Source organism: Phaseolus vulgaris, chromosome 3 (assembly GCF_000499845.2).
Source record: "Phaseolus vulgaris cultivar G19833 chromosome 3, P. vulgaris v2.0, whole genome shotgun sequence".
Taxonomy (NCBI): Eukaryota; Viridiplantae; Streptophyta; class Magnoliopsida; order Fabales; family Fabaceae; genus Phaseolus; species Phaseolus vulgaris.
In genome coordinates this window covers 4345174-4370199 of record NC_023757.2, presented here as the reverse complement: position 1 = coordinate 4370199, position 25026 = coordinate 4345174, and the positions used below count along the sequence as shown (strand labels likewise).

Here is a 25026-nt window from a genome sequence, read left to right as displayed (position 1 = left end):
AAAAAAAAAATATGTGAGTGAAACTATTCAAAATAAAATTCTATAACGGAGACATCTAAAATATTTCTTATAATATATATCAATTAATACCACCAAAGTTCAAAATTTGAAGGGCCTGTTAAAAGTTAAATATGCTACATTTATACACTATGAACATCATTCAATTAAAATCAATTTTAAAAACTATAAAAATAATGAGTTACCGAAAATAAATAAATAAAAAGTTACTATATTATTTAAATTAGATTATAGAGATAAAAAATTATTTGTATTTTAAGTAGTTTTTATTATTAAAATAATTTTTAAATTTGTATTTAATTAGCTACCTAGATTTCAGTTACCATTAATTTTTCAGTACTTTTCAGTACTATAGTTAGTAGCTAAAACCTTGGTAGTAATTAATTATTAAATTATAAACTATTTATTAATAATAAAAACTACTTTAGATACTAATGATTTGTTTAGTCTCTAAAATAGTATCTGATTTAGTCAATATAATAACTAATTTTTTTTGTCTATAAAATTAGTTTATATTTAATGATTTTCTACTAGTGATAGAATTTTAAAAACAGAATTATACACAATGCAGAAAAAAAAAATTTCATGATTGAAAAAATAAAAAATTGTAAATATATTATTCTGATTCAAAGTTTAAATAATTTCGAAGGATAGCATTCAAATTGAGTCTCCTTTCATAATGAGAGATATATTTTACAAGGTATAGTTAGTTTTTTGTTATCCTCTAAATTCTAACTAATATTGTCTAATATTTAAAGTTTGTATATTTCTCAAATGATTTCAAGTATCACAATCCCTCTATTCTTTACTATGATTTTGTGTAGTTTTATTGAATCTACCGGTTATTGATTAATAGGTTCTAAAACCGACTTTAGATAAGTTGCATTCTCTCCTAATAAGAGATAAAACTAACTACCAGTATACACGATCTCCAGGTACACGGTTTCCAAGTTCTAGCAGAGTAGGCGAAGAGGTTTATTCATGAAAAAAAAATTACGATGTAAGTTGTGTCTAATCAATTTATGCCTAAGCATGAAAACATTAGATCGCTAATATGACCTAAGTTACTTAATCAGTTTGTGGTCGTTTGCTCTAAATGTTTTATTGATTGCTCATATTTCAAATTACCATACAAGTTAAGGCTCGATAATTGTCTAAGTTAAGGAAAAAGAGCTTACTTATAGTGTTAGGCTTTAAACAAATGTCAACAGAGTTAGGTTGGTACTACCTGGTAAGGCAAGTCTTTATAGATCTTGTCTGAAAACGTTGACCACCTCATAAGGTTCGTTTTTGTAGATATTGTCTAATAAGATCAGATTTTGGTAGATATCACCTAATAAGGTTGATTTTTGGTATATATCATCTAATAAGGTAAGTTTTTTAATGTTTCACCCGAGCTGGAAGTTGGTCATAGTTAACATTTTAATAATCCAGTCGAGCTGGATATGAGATTGATCACAGTCAACAATTTTAACAGTCTAGTCGAGTTGGGGTCGATGGTGATCACAGTGAGCAATTTTGACAATCCAACTGAATTGGGGTAAAGGTTGATCACACTCAACAATTTTAACAATCCAGTTGAGTTGGGGGTAGAGGTTGATCACAGTAATAAATTTTATCAATCAGCCTAGTTGGGGTCGAGGCTAATCAAAGTCAATCGTTTTAATAATCCAGATGAGCTACGGTCGAGCTGATCAAAGTCAGCAATTTTATCAATCCAGTCGAGAGTTGGGGTCGAGGCTTAGCATAGTTCACAATTTTAACAATCCAACCAAGCTAAGATCGAGGCTAATCATAATCAACAATTTTAACAATCTAGTTGAGTTGGGGTCGAGGCTAAGCATAGTCATCAATTTTATCAATCAAGCTAGGGTTGAGGTTGAGCACAATCAACAATTTTATCAATCTAGTCGAGATAGAGTCGAGGTTGAACATAATCAACAATTTTAATAATTCATTTGAGTTAAGGTCAAGGTTGATCGTAGTCAATAACTTTATCAATCCATCTGAGTCGGGGTTGAGGTTGAGCATACTCAACAATTTTATCAATCCAGTATGGACGGGGTCAAGGCTGAACTAAGCTTAGTTAATAAATTAAATAATCTAGTCAAAATGGGGTCGAGGCTGAGCATAGTCACTTTTATCTGACCCCGTGATAAACATTATTGTTTTGGTTCAAAGTCTAAATGAATTAAACTCAAAACATTCAAATTGAGTCTCATTGTTCATAGTGAGAGATGTATTTTATAAGTTGTAGTTAGTTGTTTATTATCATCTGAATCTTAACAAATATTATCTAAGCTTTAAAGTTTGTATCTTTCTCAATTGATTTCAAGTACCATAAGTAAATATCCATTTATTTTGGCTAATATTTTGGGTAATTTTATTGAATCTTTTTATTAATGATTAATAGACCCTATAACAAACTTTAGATAAGTTACATTCCATTTTAATAAGAGATCTAACTAACTACTAGTACATGTATAATTTTCGTAGAAAGAGTGGAGATGAAATTTTTGGTGATGATAAGCATAAATCACTTCACTTCTAAATCAACTTCAATTTGATTTAATTTAATTTTATGAAATCAAATCCATTGAAATTTAAATTTGCAAATAATCACTCAAATACGCATATATTTTATCAGTATGTTAAAAATTGGGATGAAATGCGCTTTTTACTCTCCAAAAGATCTCAAAATTCAATTTTTGGGGATGATATTATAATGTGGACATTAAGGTTTAGGTTTAGTGGAAAATGTTGGAGATAAGTGGAGTTGAAACTTGTATTTAATGTATGCAACCCACTTGAAAAAGAAAGATCAATCTTTTGAAAAAGATGTCCTTATATGTGTCATTGTGTCTATTTATTTGTTTGTGAAGGTAAATAATTTATGAATATTAAAAAATAATATTTTGAAATGTTTTTTTAACTATTCATAACTTTGTGTTGGGATAAAGAAAATTTCAATGGATTGAAATTGTCTTTTAATATGTTGAAGTTACTTAAAACCTCAAAAAGTTATGTAGAGATGTTTAATCGGTTAAAAATTTGTTATTTAACATGTTTAAATCTCTTTGTTTTAAAGATGTTGTTATTTGTTATGGTTTAGGGTTTAACATATTAGAGATTTAAATTAATACATAGTTATAGTTGTTCCTTTAATTGAATCAATTGACTTAGCTTATAAATATTAAAATAAATAAGGATAGTTTTGATTTAGTTGATGTTAATTTTATTTATTTTTAGTACTTAAATTTATTTAATTTAGTTTCGGTTAAGCTGATTATAGTTTTGTTTATCTTATTATCCCTTTAAGTTATTGTTGACTATGTTGATGCTAATATAATATATTTTTTAATATTTATTTAAGTTGGTCAAAGGTAATTTATGTGTTAGAAATCTCTTTAGATAATGAACAAGAATCATATATTATTTTTTAATCTAAAAATTCAACTTTAAAGATATGAGAAATCTTTCCATTCATAGTTTTTTCTCTCACTTTTATATAATCTTTGCACACTCATTTTCTTCATCCACGTGCATCTTCTTTATACTCATATTTTGATCTTCTTCATTTACACTCAGTTCCTTCGTTTATATTTATCTCCTAATCCACAATGATATTCTTCATCCTATAATTTTTTTCTAATTTTTTGTTTGTATTTAATTTTGTTGAAAATAAAGACGTTCTTATATGAGAAACTTTTTCAATTTAAAATGGCTGAGTTGATAAACTGGTACAGATTAAAAATAAATTTTATTTAGTATTGATTTAGTCAATACTAAATTAAATAAATTTTAAAATAAAAAATATATTAATGTCGACTTTGCTGATATTAACTTATTTTAATTAAAAATTAATTTAAAAATTTATAGTAAATCAGCTGACGCTAATCAGTCTTTAACAATCGACCCTAGTGAATTAATATTTATAATATTAGATTACTGCGATGCAAATCCGATACTATTAAAATGAGATGCTTTTAGTTATGCTCATCTATTTTCTTCTAGTGATAGTAGTGTTTTCACAAAACAATTAGAAAAAATATTTAATTTTTTATTTTTATTTTTAAATGAGTTACTCCTTATATATATATACTTCTTTCAGTTTTTTTATTTCAATATCGTAACTAATTTTTCTTTCTTCCTATTAATTAAATGAAGGGTATAACTAAAAAAATTATATATATTATTTTAAAATGAAAAGAAATGAGAGATACAAAGAAACGGAGGATAACTTTTAGCGAAATGTTACCACCAAGTGCCATAATGAGATTATGGTCAACTAATAAAAAACAATTTTTTTCCTTTGTTTATTGATTTCTTTTTCTTTATTGGATTAAAGTAATCCTAGATTTTATCACTTTTTAAAAAAAAAAATAGTTATGATTTTAGTTTCTCAAATTAAAGTAAATCCTTTGAAAAAATATTTTGATGTCTCAAATTTAAAAACATAATTTTATTTCTTAAAAATTATTGAAAATACTAAAAAAAATATGTTTATAAATTTTAGAAAATAAAAATCAAATCCATCTCAATTTTCAGTAAAAAAAATATAATTAAAAATTTTAAGCATAAATCACTTCATTTATAAATCAAATATAATTTAATTTAATTTAATTTTATGAAACCAAATCTATTAAAAATTAAATTTGCAAATAATCACTTAAATACACATATAGTTTATGAATATGTTATTTAAAGATTAGGATAAAACATGCTTTTTGTTCTTCAAAAGATCTCATCAAATTCAATTTTAATTCCTATAAAAAATTAATTACATTTTTAATTAGTCTCTATATTTTAACATAAACATAATTTCATTTTTCATTGATTATAAACTGAAGCCATATGCCACTTGTTGCAAACATTCGAACTGAACACATTACATCATTTGCATTAGATGTGAAGCAAAACAAACCACCATTTTCTCTCTAAAATTTCCAATGTGATTGTAAGATAATAACACAGATACTCAAGTTTTCTTTCTACAAAAACTATACATGCATACAAAATGACTCATGCTAATGAAATAGTAAATTTCTTAAATCTATGCAGATTCATAGATAGCAAAACCTAAAGACTGAATGCCCCTATAAACTTAAACTAACAATAAAGGCATTGATGATTAAGAGACTCAATAAACTTGTTAAAATTTAGCTAAAAGTTACTGTTTTTGTTTTCATTAATGGAAAAGCCACATAAAGAACAAAACTTGATTATCCACATCAAGGTACATTGATGATTAACAGAATCAGATAAGTTGTATTTGAAATAGGATTTTGTGTAGCTCATGTTACTGAGTGTAGATATATATATATATATACATGTATATATATATGTGTGTGAGATAAAGTAACGATATTTTGGCGATTGTAGATGGTTAATTAGTGTCAGTGCTCGGTGCAGGTCATGTCTGCAAACAAAGCGTGCAATATAATGCTGCAGCAAATTGTACTACTACAAGACCAAGTGGTAAAACTACTCTTCTTTTTGACGCTACCCCACAACACAACACAACACAACACAGCACAGCACAACACAACTTCATCTATCTATATATCTTCCAATTCCTATTCCTATATATCACCCACTGACCCTTTCAAGTTGCTATCTTAAACCCTACAACTGCAACATTTTCCTCCCTCTGCTAAACCTACTTACTCTCTTTCACGCTTCTCCTCCTAACCCTTTGTTCCTTCGAAATATGAACCACGACGACAAACTCACCATGGACCTGGTTCCACCATCTGAACACCTCTGCTACGTTCGTTGCAACTTCTGCAACACTGTCCTCGCGGTAACTTCATCTTTAAACACTGCAAAAATAACACATCAACCATCACTCATGCTCTTATTTATTTTATATACAACTTCTATGTATGATACAAATACATATCCAAGGTTTTGAAAAGGGTCAGCAAATATGATTTCGTTTCAACATCAAGGTCTGTGAGACCATTTGTATATACCTATTGGAAAATGATTGTGAAACATTTTATGAGGAAAACTAATTTGTTAAAAGAAGGAGTACAAGCAGTACTCAGAAGTACATTAAGAAAAACAATGTTTCCTAAAATTGAAAGAGGGGACTAGAAATATTTACATGTAGGGTCATGTTGATGTTTGTGTAGGTTGGTATTCCATGCAAGAGGCTGTTAGACACTGTAACAGTGAAGTGTGGCCACTGCAGCAACCTCTCCTTTCTGAGCACCAGACCCCCTAATTCTCAAAACCAAAGCATTGATCACACCCTCAGTCTCCAGGTTGTGTACCCTCAGAATTAAATATTAATATCAATTCATGAACAACCATGTACATTCTACACTATTTAATACTTCTGTTTCAGTTTTGTTCTTCTTGTTATGCTATATTTGTGCGTGTGTATAGGTTTTTCTTTGAGATCAATAGTAGAGTGATTGTTTGGTTAAAGAAAAAGTGAGAGTATGTAAGCACCATCTGTTTTGTTTCCAGCAGGGGTTTTACAGTAATGCCAAAAAGGGACAAGCATCGTCTTCATCTTCCTCACCAACCACATCCAACGAGTCAGTGTCCCCAAAAGCAGCATCTTTTGTTGTGAAACGTACGTAGTTACCATAGATCGAACAACCCTTTTCAGAACCCTCTCCAAACAAATATAACATGACACTTACATAATCATATGATGTGTTTTTCTCAATTCCAACCATGTTATGTGTTCTTGTTTTTTTTTTTCTTTGGCAGCACCTGAGAAAAAGCACCGTCTCCCATCTGCTTACAATCGTTTCATGAAGTAAGTGCAAAAGAGAAGTGTACTTTTTTTGTCTTTTGCTATCACAAACACAACCCACCCACACCATCACCACACGCTGCACTTTTGCATTCTCTCTTATACCCTAAACAGTTTAACTGAGTTTTTTTTTTCCCTTCTATTGGTTATCATGAAATCTAACTTTATTCATAAGTTTGACTGTTATGAAGCACATAATCATTTCTGAAAAGGCTTATTAGAAATATATATTTAAAAAGGTCATCATAAGTCATTTTCATATCAACTTAAACTAGTGTTTCCAAATGAATACTCAGACTCGTTGTATAACATTTACAAGTTGGTTGGTTTTTCTGTGCATGTCAGAGAGGAGATACAGCGCATCAAAGCAGCGAACCCTGAGATCCCACATCGAGAAGCTTTCAGCGCTGCAGCCAAAAATGTAATTATTTTTTCTTCCAACGCTCAGTTTAGGCTTTAGGGTTAGCACTGCGCATGCTTATAACTAGCTTAATGTTTCTTGAAACTCACATATATATATATATATATATATATATATATTCCTAATTTCTTGTGCTGCATAATTAACAGTGGGCAAGGTTCATTCCAAATTCACCAACCAGCTCAGTTTCTGCAAGTAAAGTTAATGTGAGAATTCCTTATCCTTATATATTACTAAAGTTTAATAATTTATTCAGTCTTTTACAATTCTATTAGCTTTATCTTTTGATTCTTATATTTTTGTTTTTACAGGTATCATTTTAGTTGCTTTTAGTCTCTATAAATACCATTTTTAATTTGTTTTTAGTCCCTGTTCTCTAAATTCATGTAATATTAGCAAAACATAAAAACTAATGAGAATGTTTTTGAAATATAAATTTTAAAAGATAACATTTGTTTAACTAAATGAATAATTTAAGCTATCATTAGTTTCTTACTTCACCAAGATTATTAATTATGTGTTAATTTTCATTAACTGGTTTATGCAGACAGATTGATGGAGCAATGACATGATGGGAGAGAATTGGAGCAAGTTAACTTAATTAGGTGTCACTTAGTTATATTTAACTAGCTGTTGATCATTTTCTACATCTATATCTTTTAATTTCCTTCTGTTTCGAGATGAACTTTGTGTGTCCATGTAGATCTAAAATGTGTTTAATTAAAGGAGGCAGAACTTCTGTGCCTATATGTACTTAATTAGTACTAATTAAATCTTTGTCGATCTAAAATGGTTATGCTAAAGTAAGTGTTATGTTCCCATAATTTTTCATTCTGCTAACACATTGTGAAATATTTATAGGATAAATAGGAAGAGTTTGAAAGTAATGTTGCATTTTCATTCAATAGCGAATTTTTACTTGAATAAATGTTTATTTTATCAACAGAGAAAGAATGAAATAAATAAAACATATTTTAAGAATGTTTCAACTTTATTATATTAAAACCTTATTATTGGTTGATTTTTAGTCATTTACTTCGGCCTCATCTTTAAAAAACAATTGTTATGTCCTTAAATATTATAATTACACTCAACCAAATCAAAACAACAAAACACAATAAATCTAAAGTAACTTCAAATAAGTTTATTATGGTCATAAGATTTCCAGTATAGTTTGTTATCAGTGTTTTGAAATCATAAACTTTTATATATATAATTTGCATGAGAAATGTACTTTTTTTATATATTGGAGTTGGATCTTCTTCTTTTATTATATTAAATAATATTCTTAAAATATAATAACCACCTATTACTTAAATATAGGTTGTATTTTCTTGGGGCCTTGCCCCACCTGTCACTAAAAAATAGGGAAAATTGAAATATCAATTTAATTTGTTCCATGTGAAAAAGGCCTTGATCCGTTTTCTCTCTATTTTTTAAAAATATTCATATTTTTACCATTTATTTTCTTAAAATCTAATGATTGTAAGGAATAATTAATCTCAAGCATTAAATTTTAAACAATAAAAAAAAGATAACAGTCGTAGTATTACTTTTAAAATAAATTAATATCTACATGTTTACTTTATAAAGTCCTAAACCCCAATTATATAGTCGTTAGTATAAGATTATCATAATTGGATGTGTCCAAGTTAACATTGAATTTTATATTTAATGCAATGGCATGTATACATAACCATGGCCATACATGTATGAGATAACTCTTAACTACTGATTTCTCGCCAATTCTCTACTTCTGTTCGGTCCATATATTATTATTATTACTATTATTATTATTACTATTATTATTATCATTATAAGTTTAATTATTATTACGGTTCTCAACTCATATCATTATAAATAAATTATTTTTCTATAGTTTGTGATAACAAAATTGTACCACACTACTAAAAAATTATTAAATAAAAATTAATTAGTTGGTATATTGATTAAAATAAATATTATTTTAGAGTCTAAAAAAATTATTGATATCTAAATTAGTTTCTATTATTGATAAATAGTTTCGAAATTGCTATCTAATTAGTTGCTTAGGTTTTAGCCACCAGATATTTAGATTCTAAAGTTGGTATCTAATACCTTAGTAACTAATTAGATATCAATTTAGAAACTAATTTAGATACCAATATTTTTTTAGTCTCTAAAATAATATTTAATTTAGTCAATATAACAACTAATTATTTTTTGTCTCTAAAATTATTTTGTATTTAATGATTTTCTAGTAGTGTAGATAGGCGAAACAATTAATATATATTAACATTATGAATATTAATCACCTGTGGATAATCATATTTTTTGCTGGTAACTTCTCTAAATGGTTATAACCACCACATCATGGTCGCGAAGTTCGACAATAATATTTATAACAAAAGTGATTACTAGTACACGACATATCTCTCTCAAGTCTATAAATAGAATCACAGGAAGTATTTCTCACTCACTCATATTTGATACTCAATTAATACTAAGATATTATTATACTCTTATTAAATTGAGTGTCAGAGAGTCTTCTGTAGGTAAACTTCTACTTTACTTTATTAGTAAAGTTCGACAATCCTTCAAGACAAAGATCTATCTCCTAGCGAGTATTTGTTGGGTCTATCGTGTCACTCGCTATCGGGCCGCTATCGGACCACCCAAAATATATAGTCCCACGCACGAGCTTCTATCTATCACTCTCGGCGTGAGGGGGGTGTGTTGGAGATCCCACATCGACTAGAGATTAGAGCCTTTCGTTGTATATAAGTGGGTGCAAACCTCAACCCTATGAGCCGGTTTTATGGGGTTGAGTTAGGCTTAAAGTCCACTTCGTAATATGGTATCAGAGCTATTTTGAGCCTATCCTAATTTGTTGGGCCTATCGTGCCACCCGCTATCGGGCCGCTATCGGACCACCCAAAATATATTAGTCCCACGCACGAGCTTCTATCTATCACTCTCGGCGTGAGGAGGGTGTGTTGGAGATCCCACATCGACTAGAGATAAGGACATTTCATAATATATAAATGGGTGCAAACCTCACTCCATTGAGCCAGTTTTATGGGGTTGAGTTAGGCTTAAAGTCCACTCTTTCTTAATATGGTATCAGAGCCATTTCGAGCCTATCCTAGTGAGTATTTGTTGGGCCTATCGTGCCACCCGCTATCGGGCCGCTATCGGACCATCCAAAATATATAGTCCCACGCACGAGCTTCTATCTATCACTCTCGACGTGAGGGGGGTGTGTTGGAGATCCCACATCGACTAGAGATTAGAGCCTTTCGTTGTATATAAGTGGGTGCAAACCTCAACCCTATGAGCCGGTTTTATGGGGTTGAGTTAGGCTTAAAGTCCACTTCGTAATATGGTATCAGAGCTATTTTGAGCCTATCCTAATTTGTTGGGCCTATCGTGCCACCCGCTATCGGGCCGCTATCGGACCACCCAAAATATATTAGTCCCACGCACGAGCTTCTATCTATCACTCTCGGCGTGAGGAGGGTGTGTTGGAGATCCCACATCGACTAGAGATAAGGACATTTCATAATATATAAATGAGTGCAAACCTCACCTTATTGAGCCGGTTTTATGGGGTTGAGTTAGGCTTAAAGTCCACTCTTTCGTAATACTATCATCACTGAAAACTCGAATTTGCCACCTCGAACGACTCAACGCCAAATCCAGAAAGAACATTTGACGCTTGTGGGGCCCTGGTAAAAATTTCCTAGGACCATAAATCGTATAGTTCCAACCAGAAGACAAGCAACCAGTATATCTCAGTCTATAAGGCATTCTTCGATCCTAGAAGCGCAGAAAGCTCACATTGACTAAGCCATGCAAAAGAGTGAAAACACAGTGAAAAATGTCATCAATTCTGTAATGCAAAAGAACAAAACTACGGTTCAAAATGTCATCATTGGAGTACATCAAGACATGGAGATTACAAACTCAACATCAAACCGAGATGCAGAACCTTTGACAACAACTTCGTGAGGAGATCCATGCTATTCGACATGAGATGCAACAAAACCGAATAGTTCATAGATTGTAACATCAACCAATGCCTGAGTGGGAAGGCTAGTGACACTGTAGGCTTCGTGCCTGGCAGCCAGTTGTTGTTGAATGTGATATAGGGTAGCTTCTAATCTTAACTGAGGTTGAATATATTCTGGTGTGATTGTCCTTCTTCTTGGCATAATGATTGTCATCTGAATTGGTGCAGTGAGTCAAGATGTATGATTTGTTAATGGGAAGGCCTGATCATACACATTGGATAGCTCGGGACTTGTACTCCAAATTCCTTGCACAACTTAGAGATTAAATTGGGAGAACCTAGAGGCTTTGCAATACCTCTAACACTAACTTGAGATATCCCACTTTGAGCAATCAATTCAGATACATCCACAATAATTTCTTGAGTTATGCCAAATTGAGCTTTATACATGGTCATTGGAAAGATGTTTGCAAACATCACACTTTTTAAAACATTATATCACTACAAGAAAATCATTAAATAGAAACCAATTTAGAGACCAAATATTATTTGTCACTATATTAATTAAATTATATATTATTTTAGAGACTAAAAAAATTATTAGTATCTAAAATAGTTACTATTATTAATAAAAAATTTAAACTAGTTTATAAATTGATATCTAATTAGCTACCAAGTTTTTAGCTAATAAGGTTTTAGCTACCAATTAACTTAGATTCTAAAATTGGTATATAAAACTTTGGTAACTAACTAGATACTAATTTAGAAATTAATTGATAAAATCAATTAACTCATTTATTTTATTTTATTTGAACTTGTGTAAGTTGGTTTTTAGAGAAACTCAATTAATTTGTTTCATTCTTATTTTTGTTTCATATAAGTGCTTATAGAAAAGTTTGCTTATATATATTAGTATATTTGGAAAATGCATATAAAATTACGGTGATATCATAGAAAAATTAAAGTTGATATTTTGTCAATTGATTATTTTTAATCATGAAATAAATTCAAACATATTTTTTTTTATCAGCAAAGAATTAATTTAAATTAAGGGGATACAAGAGGGGTATCCCAACCCTTTTACAAAATCGAAACCCTATTTTCTTCTCTCGCTCAGAGAAAATTCAAACACATTATTGACGTTTCAAACACAATAGTTGTCTAAAAGTGAAAATAGCGTATTCACGTTTCAAATGAAAAACAAAAACCGAAGTGGTTGTTCCTTGTAAAACAATGCTTCCAAGTTTTGGTTGTACAAGAAGGCTCAATACACATGATAAGTCGTAGATTATTGTTGAGAATTTAAGCTCCATTAATTCATATAGAATGCTCCTAAGCTCATTCACAAATTACACGAATGATATCAATTTTGAATTATTATTTTTTATTTCATACTCAAATTAATAAATATAAAAATGACATTATTTTATTTTTTTAAAATTGAAGAAAACAATAACATGTGGAAAAACATGCACCCAAAAACGATGAAGGTGACACAAGAGATGAGGTGCAACAAAGGAGATGAAGGCACACACGAGAAAGGAAGAGATGAAGAGAAGAAAAGACATGCAATAATTTATTTATTTCATATGACAATATAAGAATTAAAAACAAAAAAAAATTAACATAAAAAATAAATAAACTAACCCATTAATATGTGGGCTAACATGGCCTTACTCAGGCAAATTCTTCCTGCACCATATCAGTTTTAACCTCCACCATATCAATTTTATAAATTTCCAAAACTACCCTCCTGCACCATATCAATTTTAACCTCCACCACCATATCAATTTTTTAAATTTCCAAAACTACCCTTATTCCAAATTAAAAAATCCAAAATAATAATTATAATTGAGAAATAAAAAAATACATGCTGGAAAAAAAATTCTGAACACAACTAAACTGGATAAAAAAAATTCAGAATTCAAAAATATGTTCCGAAAATTGAAATCCAAAATATTTCAGATAAAACTTTCAAAAATAATTTTTCCCATTTTTGTATAAGGTTATTTTCATCATTTAGGAGGGGTATTTTTGTCATCTTCTAGAACTGATTAGGTGCATGCTGAAATTCATATGATGGAGGGAGAAATTGCCACAACTCTTTAGTATTTATTTTTGCAGAATGTATTATTATCTATTCTGGATTTTGATTTATGGAATAAAGGGAATTTTCGAAATTTTAAAATTGTATTGGGTGCAGGTCAAAAATGTTGGGTGTAGGAAGAATTTGCCCCTTACTCATACTACATAGGATCAAGCTAAAGAAAATTATTTAGCAATTTCTCTCTGCACCATATCAATTCCAATACCTAATATTCTATTGAGAATGACAAAAATGCCCCTCTTAAATGACAAAAATAACCTTACATAAAAAGAGAGTGTAAATAAAAATTACTTCCGTAACCTTTTGTTCAGAAATATTTTGGATTTCAATTTCCAAAACACACTTTTTAATTTTGAAAATTTTATCCGGAATGGAATGCATTTTTAATTTTGTCTTCCAAACTTTTTTGTCCAGAATGTATTTTTTATTTTTGAATTATATTTACTATTCTGGATTTTCAAATCCAGAATAAGGATAATTTTGAAAATTTGAAAAAATGATAGGGTGTAAGTTAAAATTGATATGGTACAGGAAAAAAATTGCCAAATTTTTTTTATTTAAGTTGATTTTGAAGCTTCGTCTAATCGTAAACATAAATTACATGTGAAAACCTTATATATACGGAATGAATTAAAATAAAAGGAAAAAGAATAATGTTTCTTTCTTTCCATTGTATCACTTCAAAGTGTTTAATACAAAAGAAAAAAAATTGACAAATAAATGAGTGAAAAAGAAGAAAAATAAATGAAAAGTTGAAGTTATTCGATTGAAAAAGTTGGAAAATATATAAATTAAAATTAAGCATTTTGACACTATTTAGTTTTTACAGAATATTATTATTATGATGTCTGTTATTTATTTTTATTATTAATTATTGATTTTGTCAAACAATGGATAATACTCAACACCAAACTCAAACTCATTTTGGACTACATTTGAGTGGTAAGAAAAGAGATAGGAAGAAAAAAATGAGAAAAAATTGTAGATGTAAAGTGAGATTATAGAAAGGAACTTGATAAAGTAAAAAGAGTAAAAGTGTGATGAAAGAGAAAGTTGAATAAATGTTTATAATAACAAAAATTCTTTAATCCTTTCATTATGTACATTGCATACCTTATGAAATGGTTACCATAATGAAAAAAAAGACTCCACTCTAACAAAAATAAATACCAATATCATGTATGCTCCAATAGTACATCAGAAACCCCATTGGAAAATCCTATATACAAGCCTTTGTTGTTCTTTCTTATATCATTCTATAGATTGGTTAACTCTTCTCTTCAAGAACGCCCTTCAACTTATCTACTACTGTCAAAAGAGAGGAATTTCCCTCACAAGCCTCAACCAATATTTTGAATCTGGACTCTAACCAACTCTTTTCAGGAAGCACACCATTCAGCTGCTCGTCCATGACAGATGTTGATGACTTGTTATGGTGAATGAGGTTCAATAACATTCTCTGTAATAGAAGTTCCATTAGTAATGTTTGGTTACACCACTATAATGCATGTGAAATTGTAAATACAGATGCAACAATGTATAGAGATAGGGAAAAAAATCTTAAGTTATACTTCATCCATGGCTATAGAAGATACTGCAACTAGGATTTATCTAAGCAGTGATGTCTCACTGCACAATCTTGAGATTTTATTTGGTAGGCACAAATGCTAGTTGATACATCCAAACAAATATGATGACAGAACAAGCACACACATATTCACATATACCATTTGATTTCCTTAATCAGATTCAGATTGGAATAATTAATGGAAGCACAAGTTCTGAATGGAGATTTGCCTCAACTACAATTTGTCCATCCCCATCAGGGTTAAAACTTTGGTTACCTCATGTTGCGATTTCCCAGCATAATCTCGCAAGAGAGATCTAACAAGTCTGTTTCGCAGCAATAGCTTATCCGTGGGACAGGCATGAAATATAAAAGAGCAAAGATGATGAACAACAAGAGTATATGCAACTGATCCTCGAATTGCAGCTCTGTCAAGGGCATCTGAAACCCACGACTTTGCATAAGCCTCCAAAATTGCTTCATTATCCTGCAGAGAGATACAGTACACCATTAAAGGTAATTTAGATACATTGTATTGCTGGAGCAACCACTAGTTAGGTACTTCCTGTTCTCACAAAAGCTTCCTTGAAGTGCATAATGCTACAGTACAACAAATAAATGTCAAACATAGAAAATTATTTAACACAAATTCTGCAACATGGCCAATACAGCAATAGATTAACATGACCAAACATTATCCATAAAGTGAGTGTTTGATAAGATCAATAAGAGCTTGTCTGTAATCACCATCTTCATTTTTCTCCTCTTAAAATTCTTCTTCATGTTCAATGAAAATAAATATTTTCTCTAGTCAAACACTACACCTCTGCTTTCACATAACCATCGCAAGGAGCAATATTATTATCTATACCTTCCTTCTGTTACATTTTTTTATTTTAACCTATATTGGTTAGTCCACTGCAAATACTAATAGTAGGGCTAGGCAAATATCTAGAGAAAAAAAAATCAGATAATACTGTTATGCATCCTTTAACATTTTCTGTGATTGTATTTAACATGTCGTTTTTGGGATTAGAAGTCCTAACAGGTAATCTACAAAAATACGCCGCATCTCTTAACCCCTAAAACACAAAGTAAATGCCATCAAAGATGAATAATGCATCCTTTTAAACATTTAAAAAAATCAATATTTTAAACAATTTTAGTTGATGCAAGAAAATCTTGTACTTTGTGGCATGTGCTTTTATGATTTAAATAAAAAATTTAAGCAACTACCCTTCTAAAATTTACAAAAGTATAATAAAATACAAATAAACTTATATATTATATTCAACCAAATATCTTTAATATAGAAAGAAAAGTCTTAAAAAACAAACTTTAAATCTAATTCAACCTCACAAAATGAATTTGTAAGGTGAGATTTATGCCTAGTTATATACTATAATTCTAGTTGATGTGATTGTGAATCTCCAACAAAACATTAAAATAACAAGTACTCAAACAGTATAAGAGCAAGCTAATGATTCATAGCAAAATAGTTTCAATATTATGGAATATGTTTCCTTACCTCGGTAGGTTCAAGGTATCCTTCAGCACTTGACAAACACTTTTCTAAAGGTGGCAAAAGCTCAAGAACACGAGCATTGGATAGTGTATTCCAGGCAGCAAGGCGAATGGAAGTTTCAACACAACGATGTAGATAAAGTGAAACTTGCCGGCCAAAAATCACATCACCATAAGACACAGCAGAAAACTGCTCTATAAGCTCTTCGATGAAAGTTGGGTAACTTTCATGAATCTCAGATTGGAACCGCAGAAACTCCTGATTCTTTTTATCTTCTGAAATAATGTCTTTACTTTGGTTAAACCTTGCCCTATCAAGAAGCTCACCATAAAGATCCTGCAAAGCTTCAAAATTATCCCTGCTCCGATCATGTTCAAGTATTTCCATTCCAACAACAAAATTGACAGACAAGGAATGTAACTTCCATGTTAATGATACATGATGAACAGGAGAAGGAATGTGCCCTTGATAATTGGACATTGCTTCAACACCTAAAACAAAGAAAAGTCCACATCTAGCAACTTCAAGCAAATTAGAGGGATTGTGTAGTACATCATCAACTTTGTGACTACCAGCTCGCTTGCTATGGAAAATTGTTGAGATTGGACTGAGGTAAAAGTGAGCTGGAAGTGGTAGTTTCTGGTGAGCCCATTCTAATGTTAAAGTATTACAGCATGGACTTGTCATGGAAGACATGTCCAAATCCTCATAAATGGTTTCCAAATGAGAACCAACCTTTGGAGAAGTCTTAATGCCAGAAGAACTACTGCCATCAACAGCTTTAGACTTCACCTTTTCAGACAGCCATCTGCTCCTAAAATGAGAGGATAACATATTGCTGAAGTGTATGTAATCCGCTTCTTCATGTTGCCAGCTAAAGGTTTTACCCGTCTTATTAGAGAGATAATTCTGTATACAGAGATCAAGGTGCTTCAATAAAGAGACCTGGAGCAGGAGATCCAATGTCTTCTCTACAACAACCTTATCTCTAGGCCCTGCAGTTAAACACAATCCCAAGCTGGCATTAACCCTTTGCACAGCGAAGGCTGTTTCTTCAGTCACGACATCTTTAGATGCTTTTTCAAATATTTCCAGCAAACAGACAAGAAATCTTGCATCTGTTTGCGCCAATAAAACTGTCATTGACCAAAATCCTCCACCTGGGGCACCCCATCCAATTCCTGCTCCTGGTACAGGTCCTCCTCTGCCAAATGACTCAATGGATTGTACGTGGTGCCACCCAGAAGAAACTGAAAACATGAAAACATCAAGCATATACCTCAAGTCAACCATAAACCCATTCACGATGCCACTCTTGAGTACTTTTCCTTCTTTCTCGAGACTTTGTTCTTCTTGGCTTGGGATGCCAATCTTGGCAGACTGTATCAGATTATCAATAGTAGTAATAATCTTCAAAATCCCATTTAGACAACAGGTGGAAGCTAAAGACATTTCAATATCATCCTTCTGCCTTAAATAAATTAGTTCCTTTATAAAAGATTCACCTTCAGAATCTCCACCACATTTTGTCCCAACAGATGCAGAAAAGCCCAAAAGCCAATGTTTGATCAACTCAAGTCCAATCTTAGGTACAAATTCTGGAAGCCATGGCACATGGCCTTCAGTTTCGTGTGGGCTCATAGTACCCCCCCATGTCATCCTTTCAAGCACTCTGAAAAGCATGTTAGTCACTGCAGTATACAACCACAACAAAGGAGTTGATGAAAAACCTCGGAAACTATAGTCGCATCTCCCTTCTTGCTGACCCTCAAAGAATTTAAATACTTCTGGATCACTTCTAGTTGCTATCCACCTTATGGCTAAGTCAACCATTGGACCAACATAACTCCAAGACCATACCTCTGTGTCACCAGCAGATTCTGGAAGTTGATTGTTTAAACATTGCTTTGAATATAAATTTGGAAGTCTTCCAGACAAAGACTCCAGAACAAGGTATGCTTCCCTGGAGATGGAAGTATATTCATTGAAAACATTGTTTTCAACAAGTTTTTCAAATGAAAGTGGATTCAACCAAAAACACAAGGCAGGGAACATTTCAGAGAAGTAAGACACACAATATCCATATTGGATGCAAACCCTCCAGAAACGCAGTTGTTCAACAATCAGAGCAGACATGAGTTTACATTTTTCCTTCCCTAACCTTAGCCACTGGTCAACAGAGGAAGGACTTTGATATAAATTCCAAATCATAGCCTGAAAATACCCTTTCTTTATAAACTCCAGACAAATTATCCGGTTTAACCGAGCTAACACCTTTTCCAAAATAAAATAAAACATTAGGAATGATTATCTAGATGCTGATGCAGAAATAACTTTACATCAGTAACAAGGGAAAATGTATCAACCTATAAAATAAAATGGAAAAGTCCCACTCACCTTGAAGAGTCTTACAGATTTTATCATAGAAGATCGAATTTCAAAATTGTCAGCAGTAAATCTATTCACAATTGTCTGAACAAGTCTTTCGCATTTCAGTACAGCATTAGCACATGTAGGTGAATGTCTCGCTATGGCAATAAGTATAGAAATAATACTTTCTTCTAAAGTTGTCATAGGATCTGTCTGCAACCATTAAAGACTAATGAAATTGACATGGAAGTTCAAATATTCAAATTTGTAAAATAGAAATATCCATAACCTTTGTACACATAATCTCATGACTTCTAATGTTTCAACATGATTAATTATTAATTAAGTTTTACCTCCAAAAGATAACGAAGTCTTGGAAGGATTCCCATGCGAACTAGACCTACAGTAAAATCTTGCCCAGCAATAACTACATCATCTTGAATAGTATGTTTTCCTTCAGTCTCATTATCATTATCCATTGAATCATCACTAAAAGGGAGAATATTGGAAGGTTTGGCACTGTACTTCCAGAAACCCCCTTGAAGAAATCCAACATTAATATCTGGTTTGCTCCTAAAAACTGGAGCTGTGCAAATATCCATGTCACAAGTTGCTATCTTCAGGAATTAAAAAACTAAATAAATCAGATGGATATAATTTTAAGCACAATAACTGTATCGAATTAAAAGATAATAACTCTAAGATGAGAAATTCAATCACCTCAGAGATATCACAGTAGTTCTCATTTTCATCACAACTCAATACACATTGAACAACTTTTGCACAGGCCAGAACTACAGAATTGTGATTATCATCAAGACATATCCTTCAAAAATATCAGAGCACAACTGTCATCATGTGATGCTCATATAGGGGACAAAATAATTAAATGACTACACAATTTGAAAGAATTGAAGTATTCATCAGAATATCTATCATAAGCTACTCAAAATAGAGCATCAAACACATCATAATAATACCATCTAGTCTCACCAACACTGTGGTATTAACTAAATGAGGAAAAAGGATGACGAGTCAAGTACACAATCTAAACTCCCACTCTTCCAATTGAATTTTAGAAACAGCTATGCATGTAATAAAATTACCCAAGTGGGGTCCATGAATGCAATCTAGGAAGAAGACCACAATAAAGGCCGAAAATAGGAAGATCCCATGTACACAACAGCGAACCCAAAACATAATAATTAACAAAGCTTATATAAGCAAAGAATTTGTTAATATATAAGAAAAATATACAAATATAAGAGGATAAGAAGCCTCAAGAACTAAAGACACAACAACCAAAAATTAAGGTAAAAAACAAAGATCAAGAGACATATAAAACATACCGATGTCTCCATTGATCCAACAAAAAAAAGCCTAAAAAGACCATAACCAGAACACCACAAAGAAGCTAGGAAAACTACTTGATCCCAAGTCAACTCCGTAGAAGACTCAACAAGAGACGAAGCTAGCATTTCTATCCAAAAAAGTATCTCGAAAGAAAAAGCAAGAACACCAAGACCTTTTGACTTCTCTGTTAGAATCAAATCCTCTAAAATTAACATACAGGAACTGCTGAAGATTCTTGGAACAAGGCCAATATTCACTGAAAACACCAAACAAATTATTCCAGAGAAAGGGACAACTTGGACCAAAAAGTAAAATTTACCTAAGTGACAACACCAGCTCAGGTTCTGGACCCAGTGCAAAAGCCCAAACAGCCTCCCAGTCAACTTTGTCCTCGGGTTTTGTCATATGCCGTGTTCTGTCTTTACAAATATTGTGCAATGCCTTATCAAGTAAAGATGACAGGAGATGCAATGCAAGGGCCCTTTGTCCAGGAATCTAAAAAAATTTGGCAAATGTTACATTACTAAAGGGGAAATATTATAAATTTTCTTTATCCAATATCTAATTGTGATTTGTGAAGCCATCCAAACTGTTCCAAATTCAGACATCCAATGTACTGCTATATCCAACTGAAATATGTTACAACAAATAACATACCACACTTCTAGTGAGTGCCACTGCTTCTTTAATTGTATAACCAGCAGCACCAGGGTCTCCCTCAGTCCGCAGATAGTCGCGTTCAGTGAGATTACCTGCATCATGACAAAGAATTGTCATGTAGAAATTTAAAAATTTATATGTTAACCTCCAGCCTATTTCCAAAATAAACATGATATCAATGAATATAGCATAAATTCTAAGACTTTATGGATATCAATACTTACTAGCAGAAATATAGAATTTTCCAGACATCCATGAATATAATCTGTATTCAGACCTCCATTCTGTTTTATGCAAATGCTAACAACTAATATGCTTAATATAGAACAGGAAGCTAATAGAATTTATGAACTTGGAAACATTTGGAAGCAAAGGAAGCTTCAGTAAGAACAGTATTGTAATTTCTAGTACAATTGGGGTAGGCAGGGGGGTTATAATATTCTCAGCCCACTGCTCTCAGACAGACCATAATTTAGCAACACCATTGATCTTAATGTTTCCTGTTTTGTATTTACCAGAAATATATTGCCTAAATCATACACATGGAAATGGTAACATGTTGATATAGATTAAATTTGGAAAAATAATCACAAACTTTACAAAATCTCTCTATAGAAGCCAGCTAAATTGAAGGCAAATATTGGATTGATGAATATTCAAAATGCGGCAAATGAGGCAAAATCATGCAATTGTACTAAAATTAGATTCTCAAACTGATAGAAAGGGGAATAATGAGAGAGTATGAAAATTTTATTATAGAAGGAATTTTAAAAATTAGTTAGCTGTTAGCTGTTGACAGCTGTTGTGGGAAGGGGGCTGAGACTTTCTTTTAGGAAGCCTATATATTGTTTTCTTATGAGGTAGATGAGGATGAGGATTGTTTTGTAACAGGGAATGCCCTGTGTGAAAGGAACTATTTTCCTTTGTAAACCTTGGTTTGGATGTTTTCTGAGAAGTAATACCGTTTGGAGGGACTACCCCTACAATTTCTTTTCTGCATTTTACCTTCTTTGTCAAAGCTCCTAACAAATTTGGTTTGACCTGCCAGATCATTGAGTGGCATAATGGAAAGTAGAGTGAATGCTTTCGAGAAATGGACCAGCGAACAGAGGAAGAATATTTCAAACTTGAGATCAGACATGACTCTAGTAAAAGAAAGCATACCAGATATGAGAGAAATACAGGAACTGTTGTTGAAATCAAGAAAAGAAAGAAACTGTCAGATGGAGGAGAAAATTCAATAGGACAAGAAAAGAGAAAAGGAAGACATTGACAATAATGGATTTAATAAAGATAAGGAAGAACCACTTCGCCCTAGGGTTAAAAGGGTGGAGTTGCCCACGTTTGAGGGAACTGATCCGTTAGGATGGATAGCTCAAGCTGAAAGATACAGAGGTACAAAACGTCTCTCATTACATTTTTGGAAATAAACACAGTTACTTTCTTCTTCTGGAAATTCATTTTTTTTAGTTTCAGATCCAGTTTCTAAATTAATCTGTCAGCAATAACTGACCAATAACAAAATTCTTAGCCAACATATATCAGTTAAATACAGAATCCAGAACAGTACAAGGAGATACTATAACATGCAGGGATCATACAAAGCATCATCCTAACATTATAACTCAAAAGATAGTTAAAAAACATAAGAATAGAAAGGTGTACCGTAGACTGATGACCGTTCAGAATCCACAACATCCCCATCCAAAGAAAATCGTAGCTCCCTTACAGCCTCTACTCTACTGCTCCAAGAATTCCATAAGCTACTACTAGCGGTGGTTGAAGTCTGTGAGCTAATTTTTTTATCATCTAGCTTTTCTTTGGATGGTGGCGTCGTCAATGTTTGAGAAACACCATTCTCTGTGTGCAGATGCTTGGCAACCTGAAGACTGTGACTATATCCCTTCAAAGATTCTGAGCCAATACCCACTTCTGACTTTAAAATATCACGTTTCTTCAATTTCTCCTGCCCCCTCTTCTGTAGTACTTCTAGTAATGCAGGACTCATCTTCTCCATTATCTCAGCCTGGGCTTCTGCAATCTCCTGAGCTGACATTTTCTGAATCCGAACTTGATTCTCATAATTAATTTCACTTTCCAGTGACATAGACTTTTGGTCACTTATAATACTATTCGAATTAGAAAAAGACGGCATGCTTGAATTTAAGTGAGTTTGCCCTGGTCTTTGCTCCTCTAGGGATCCAAAATTGTAATCAGGCATCCTCTCAGGGCAAATCTGGTCTAATCCAGAAGCAAATTCACTTTGCTCCTGATGATCCACCTTATTTGATGTATCTATATCCATAGTCTTGGTTGAATTGATAAACCCACCATCTGAGTCATCTAGCAGTGGTTTCGTATCCAGTTTCATTGGAGAAATGACATTATCATCAGAAGATGAAGTTTTCTTGTTTCTACTGTTACTGTCATTTTCATACTTCTTTTTCCCTGTAGTTTGGCTAAAGCTTGACACCCCCTCCACTGATTCCTTCCCCAAGGAAGAACCATCATCCGAACTGATCTCTTTCCATTTTCTAAAATCCAAACCCGTTTTTCTCCTCCTTTGTACCGGCTTAGCAAAGGCTGAAACTCTTTCAAACTCCTGGAAAATTTTATCTTCTTCATCCTCAACATTATTGTCACTATCCTCAGCCTCACCATCATCATCCTTTCCACTTCTCAGTGGTCGCCAATGCTGTAAAACCACCAGAACCTAACTATCAGTCCAAAAAGCTTACTACACTTTACACAAATTACATTCATAGTAAACCAAAATGAGTCACCACAACAGTACATATTTTCATTTTTCATAGCCTTTCTAAGACCTTTGAGGCTCAACAGACTTGATGAAACGTTCATTGGGTTACTCCTACACAGATTTTTTTCACGCAAAACCAGGTAATGATAACTAATTTATCCTCATATCTAACGGGAGACAAAGAAATAGAAAATCCCTCTATTTCATTTGTTGCGTTCACTCAAAAACACACAGAGGAAGAAAAATGCAGTGAACCACACCACAAGCCAAAACAAAGTAGAACTCCGTATATATCTCCCAGTAACACTCACGAAATCTTAATTCAAGCATACCCTCGTCGGTTAAACTCACTATAAGCATAGCAAAAATGAGAAAAGACTATTTTTTTTTTCTTTTCATACTTTACCCATAACAACACACCTTCATTCCAATTAAATTCAAGCAAGATACGATACAATATACGAATATTAAAGCTTTACAATCAAAAGGGTAGTAGCCAAAAGGGGAGTTGAAGGAGAATAAGGGGCACTTACAGGGCCATGTGAACGGTGGCGCGCAACGGGGAAAGGAAGAACAGTGGGTTTAGGAAAAGAGATGAAGGGTGTTGTGGGGTTATTGTGTGAATCAGAGATACCCTTTTCCACGATGGAACCAACCAATTGAGAGGCATCTTTTTCGTTTATTTGTAGTGAACTCGTGTTCAATATCTTCACTTTCTTAGGTTGTTCTCTGCCCTTTTGATGATTCTCCATAGCAATTAGCACACACTTCACCAACACAACACAACACAGAATGTGAGAGGGACTCAGAGAGAAGAGTGAAGAACAAATAATAAGTTCAGAGGCAATTTAGTATTTTACTCAGCTATGTGAGATACAGGTGGAGGTAATGGGTGCAAAAAGAAACACCCTCGAGACTTTTCAATGCCGATAGAAAATTAAACCTCCACCCAATTTTTTCAATATTCTTATGAAATAACGAAAATAACCTTAAATGAAAAAGAATATAAAAAAAAATACTTCTAAAATATTTTTTACAAAATATATTTTGGGATTTAAATTTTTAGAACACATGTTTTAATTCTGGAAATTCTTATCTGGAATATATTTTTAGCTTTTATGTTCTAGATTTTAATTTCTGAAACACCTTTTTCAATTTTGGAATGCAATTTTAGATTTTGTGTTCCAGATTTTTTGGGAACACATTTTTTAATTTAGGAAATTTTTTTCTGAAATATATTTATAGATTTTGTGTTTCAAATTTTTTTTTTTAATGTATTTTTTGCATTTCGAACTTCTTTTTTAGAAAGAGATTTTTACTTTTGAATTACATTTTTAAAATGTGGATTTTGAAATCCGAAATAGTGAGTAATTTTATAAATTTTGAAAGATAACAGGGTAAGAAGAATCGATATTTTCTTCATGGAACTCCTACTTTTCTATCCCAGTCTTCTCTAAATGCACATCCATACTTTTTTTTGTGA

General features: G+C 32.0%; 2 protein-coding genes across 4 annotated transcripts; one reads left to right on the top strand and one right to left on the bottom strand.

Annotated features, from left to right (window-relative positions):
* Positions 1 to 5396: 5396 nt before the first annotated feature.
* Positions 5397 to 7984, top strand: LOC137805770 (protein CRABS CLAW). 3 transcript variants are annotated; one of them, XM_068605693.1, is made up of 7 exons: positions 5397 to 5821; positions 6156 to 6287; positions 6496 to 6604; positions 6745 to 6793; positions 7136 to 7211; positions 7361 to 7417; positions 7763 to 7984. In XM_068605693.1, exons 1-7 carry the CDS (start codon positions 5729 to 5731, stop codon positions 7781 to 7783), a joined length of 537 nt encoding a protein of 178 aa, XP_068461794.1. In that variant the 5' UTR covers positions 5397 to 5728; the 3' UTR covers positions 7784 to 7984. The 3 variants fall into 3 exon arrangements, with proteins under 3 accessions (XP_068461794.1, XP_068461796.1, XP_068461795.1); XM_068605695.1 differs by having other exon boundaries at positions 5521 to 5821; positions 7759 to 7984; XM_068605694.1 differs by having other exon boundaries at positions 5531 to 5821; positions 6499 to 6604.
* Positions 7985 to 14351: 6367 nt separating this feature from the next.
* LOC137806350 (transcriptional elongation regulator MINIYO) lies at positions 14352 to 24490 on the bottom strand. The gene is made up of 10 exons (XM_068606401.1): positions 24077 to 24490; positions 22451 to 23480; positions 20783 to 20877; positions 20445 to 20620; positions 19493 to 19598; positions 19126 to 19389; positions 18800 to 18985; positions 16406 to 18676; positions 15155 to 15364; positions 14352 to 14769 (listed from the first exon to the last, which is right to left on the bottom strand). Exons 1-10 carry the CDS (start codon positions 24293 to 24295, stop codon positions 14578 to 14580), a joined length of 4749 nt encoding a protein of 1582 aa, XP_068462502.1. The 5' UTR covers positions 24296 to 24490; the 3' UTR covers positions 14352 to 14577.
* Between the last annotated feature and the right edge of the window lie 536 nt (positions 24491 to 25026).

Coding starts and splice junctions, on each gene's coding strand:
- LOC137805770 (XM_068605693.1), top strand. CDS start 5,729: ATGAACCACGACGACAAACTCACCATGGACCTGGTTCCACCATCTGAA. Junction 6,288..6,495: donor ATCACACCCTCAGTCTCCAG/GTTGTGTACCCT, acceptor TTTTGTTTCCAG/CAGGGGTTTTACAGTAATGC. Junction 6,605..6,744: donor AGCATCTTTTGTTGTGAAAC/GTACGTAGTTAC, acceptor TTTCTTTGGCAG/CACCTGAGAAAAAGCACCGT.
- LOC137806350 (XM_068606401.1), bottom strand. CDS start 24,295: ATGGAGAATCATCAAAAGGGCAGAGAACAACCTAAGAAAGTGAAGATA. Junction 20,878..22,450: donor TGAACGGTCATCAGTCTACG/GTACACCTTTCT, acceptor GTCATGATGCAG/GTAATCTCACTGAACGCGAC. Junction 19,390..19,492: donor ACTACTGTGATATCTCTGAG/GTGATTGAATTT, acceptor TAATTCCTGAAG/ATAGCAACTTGTGACATGGA.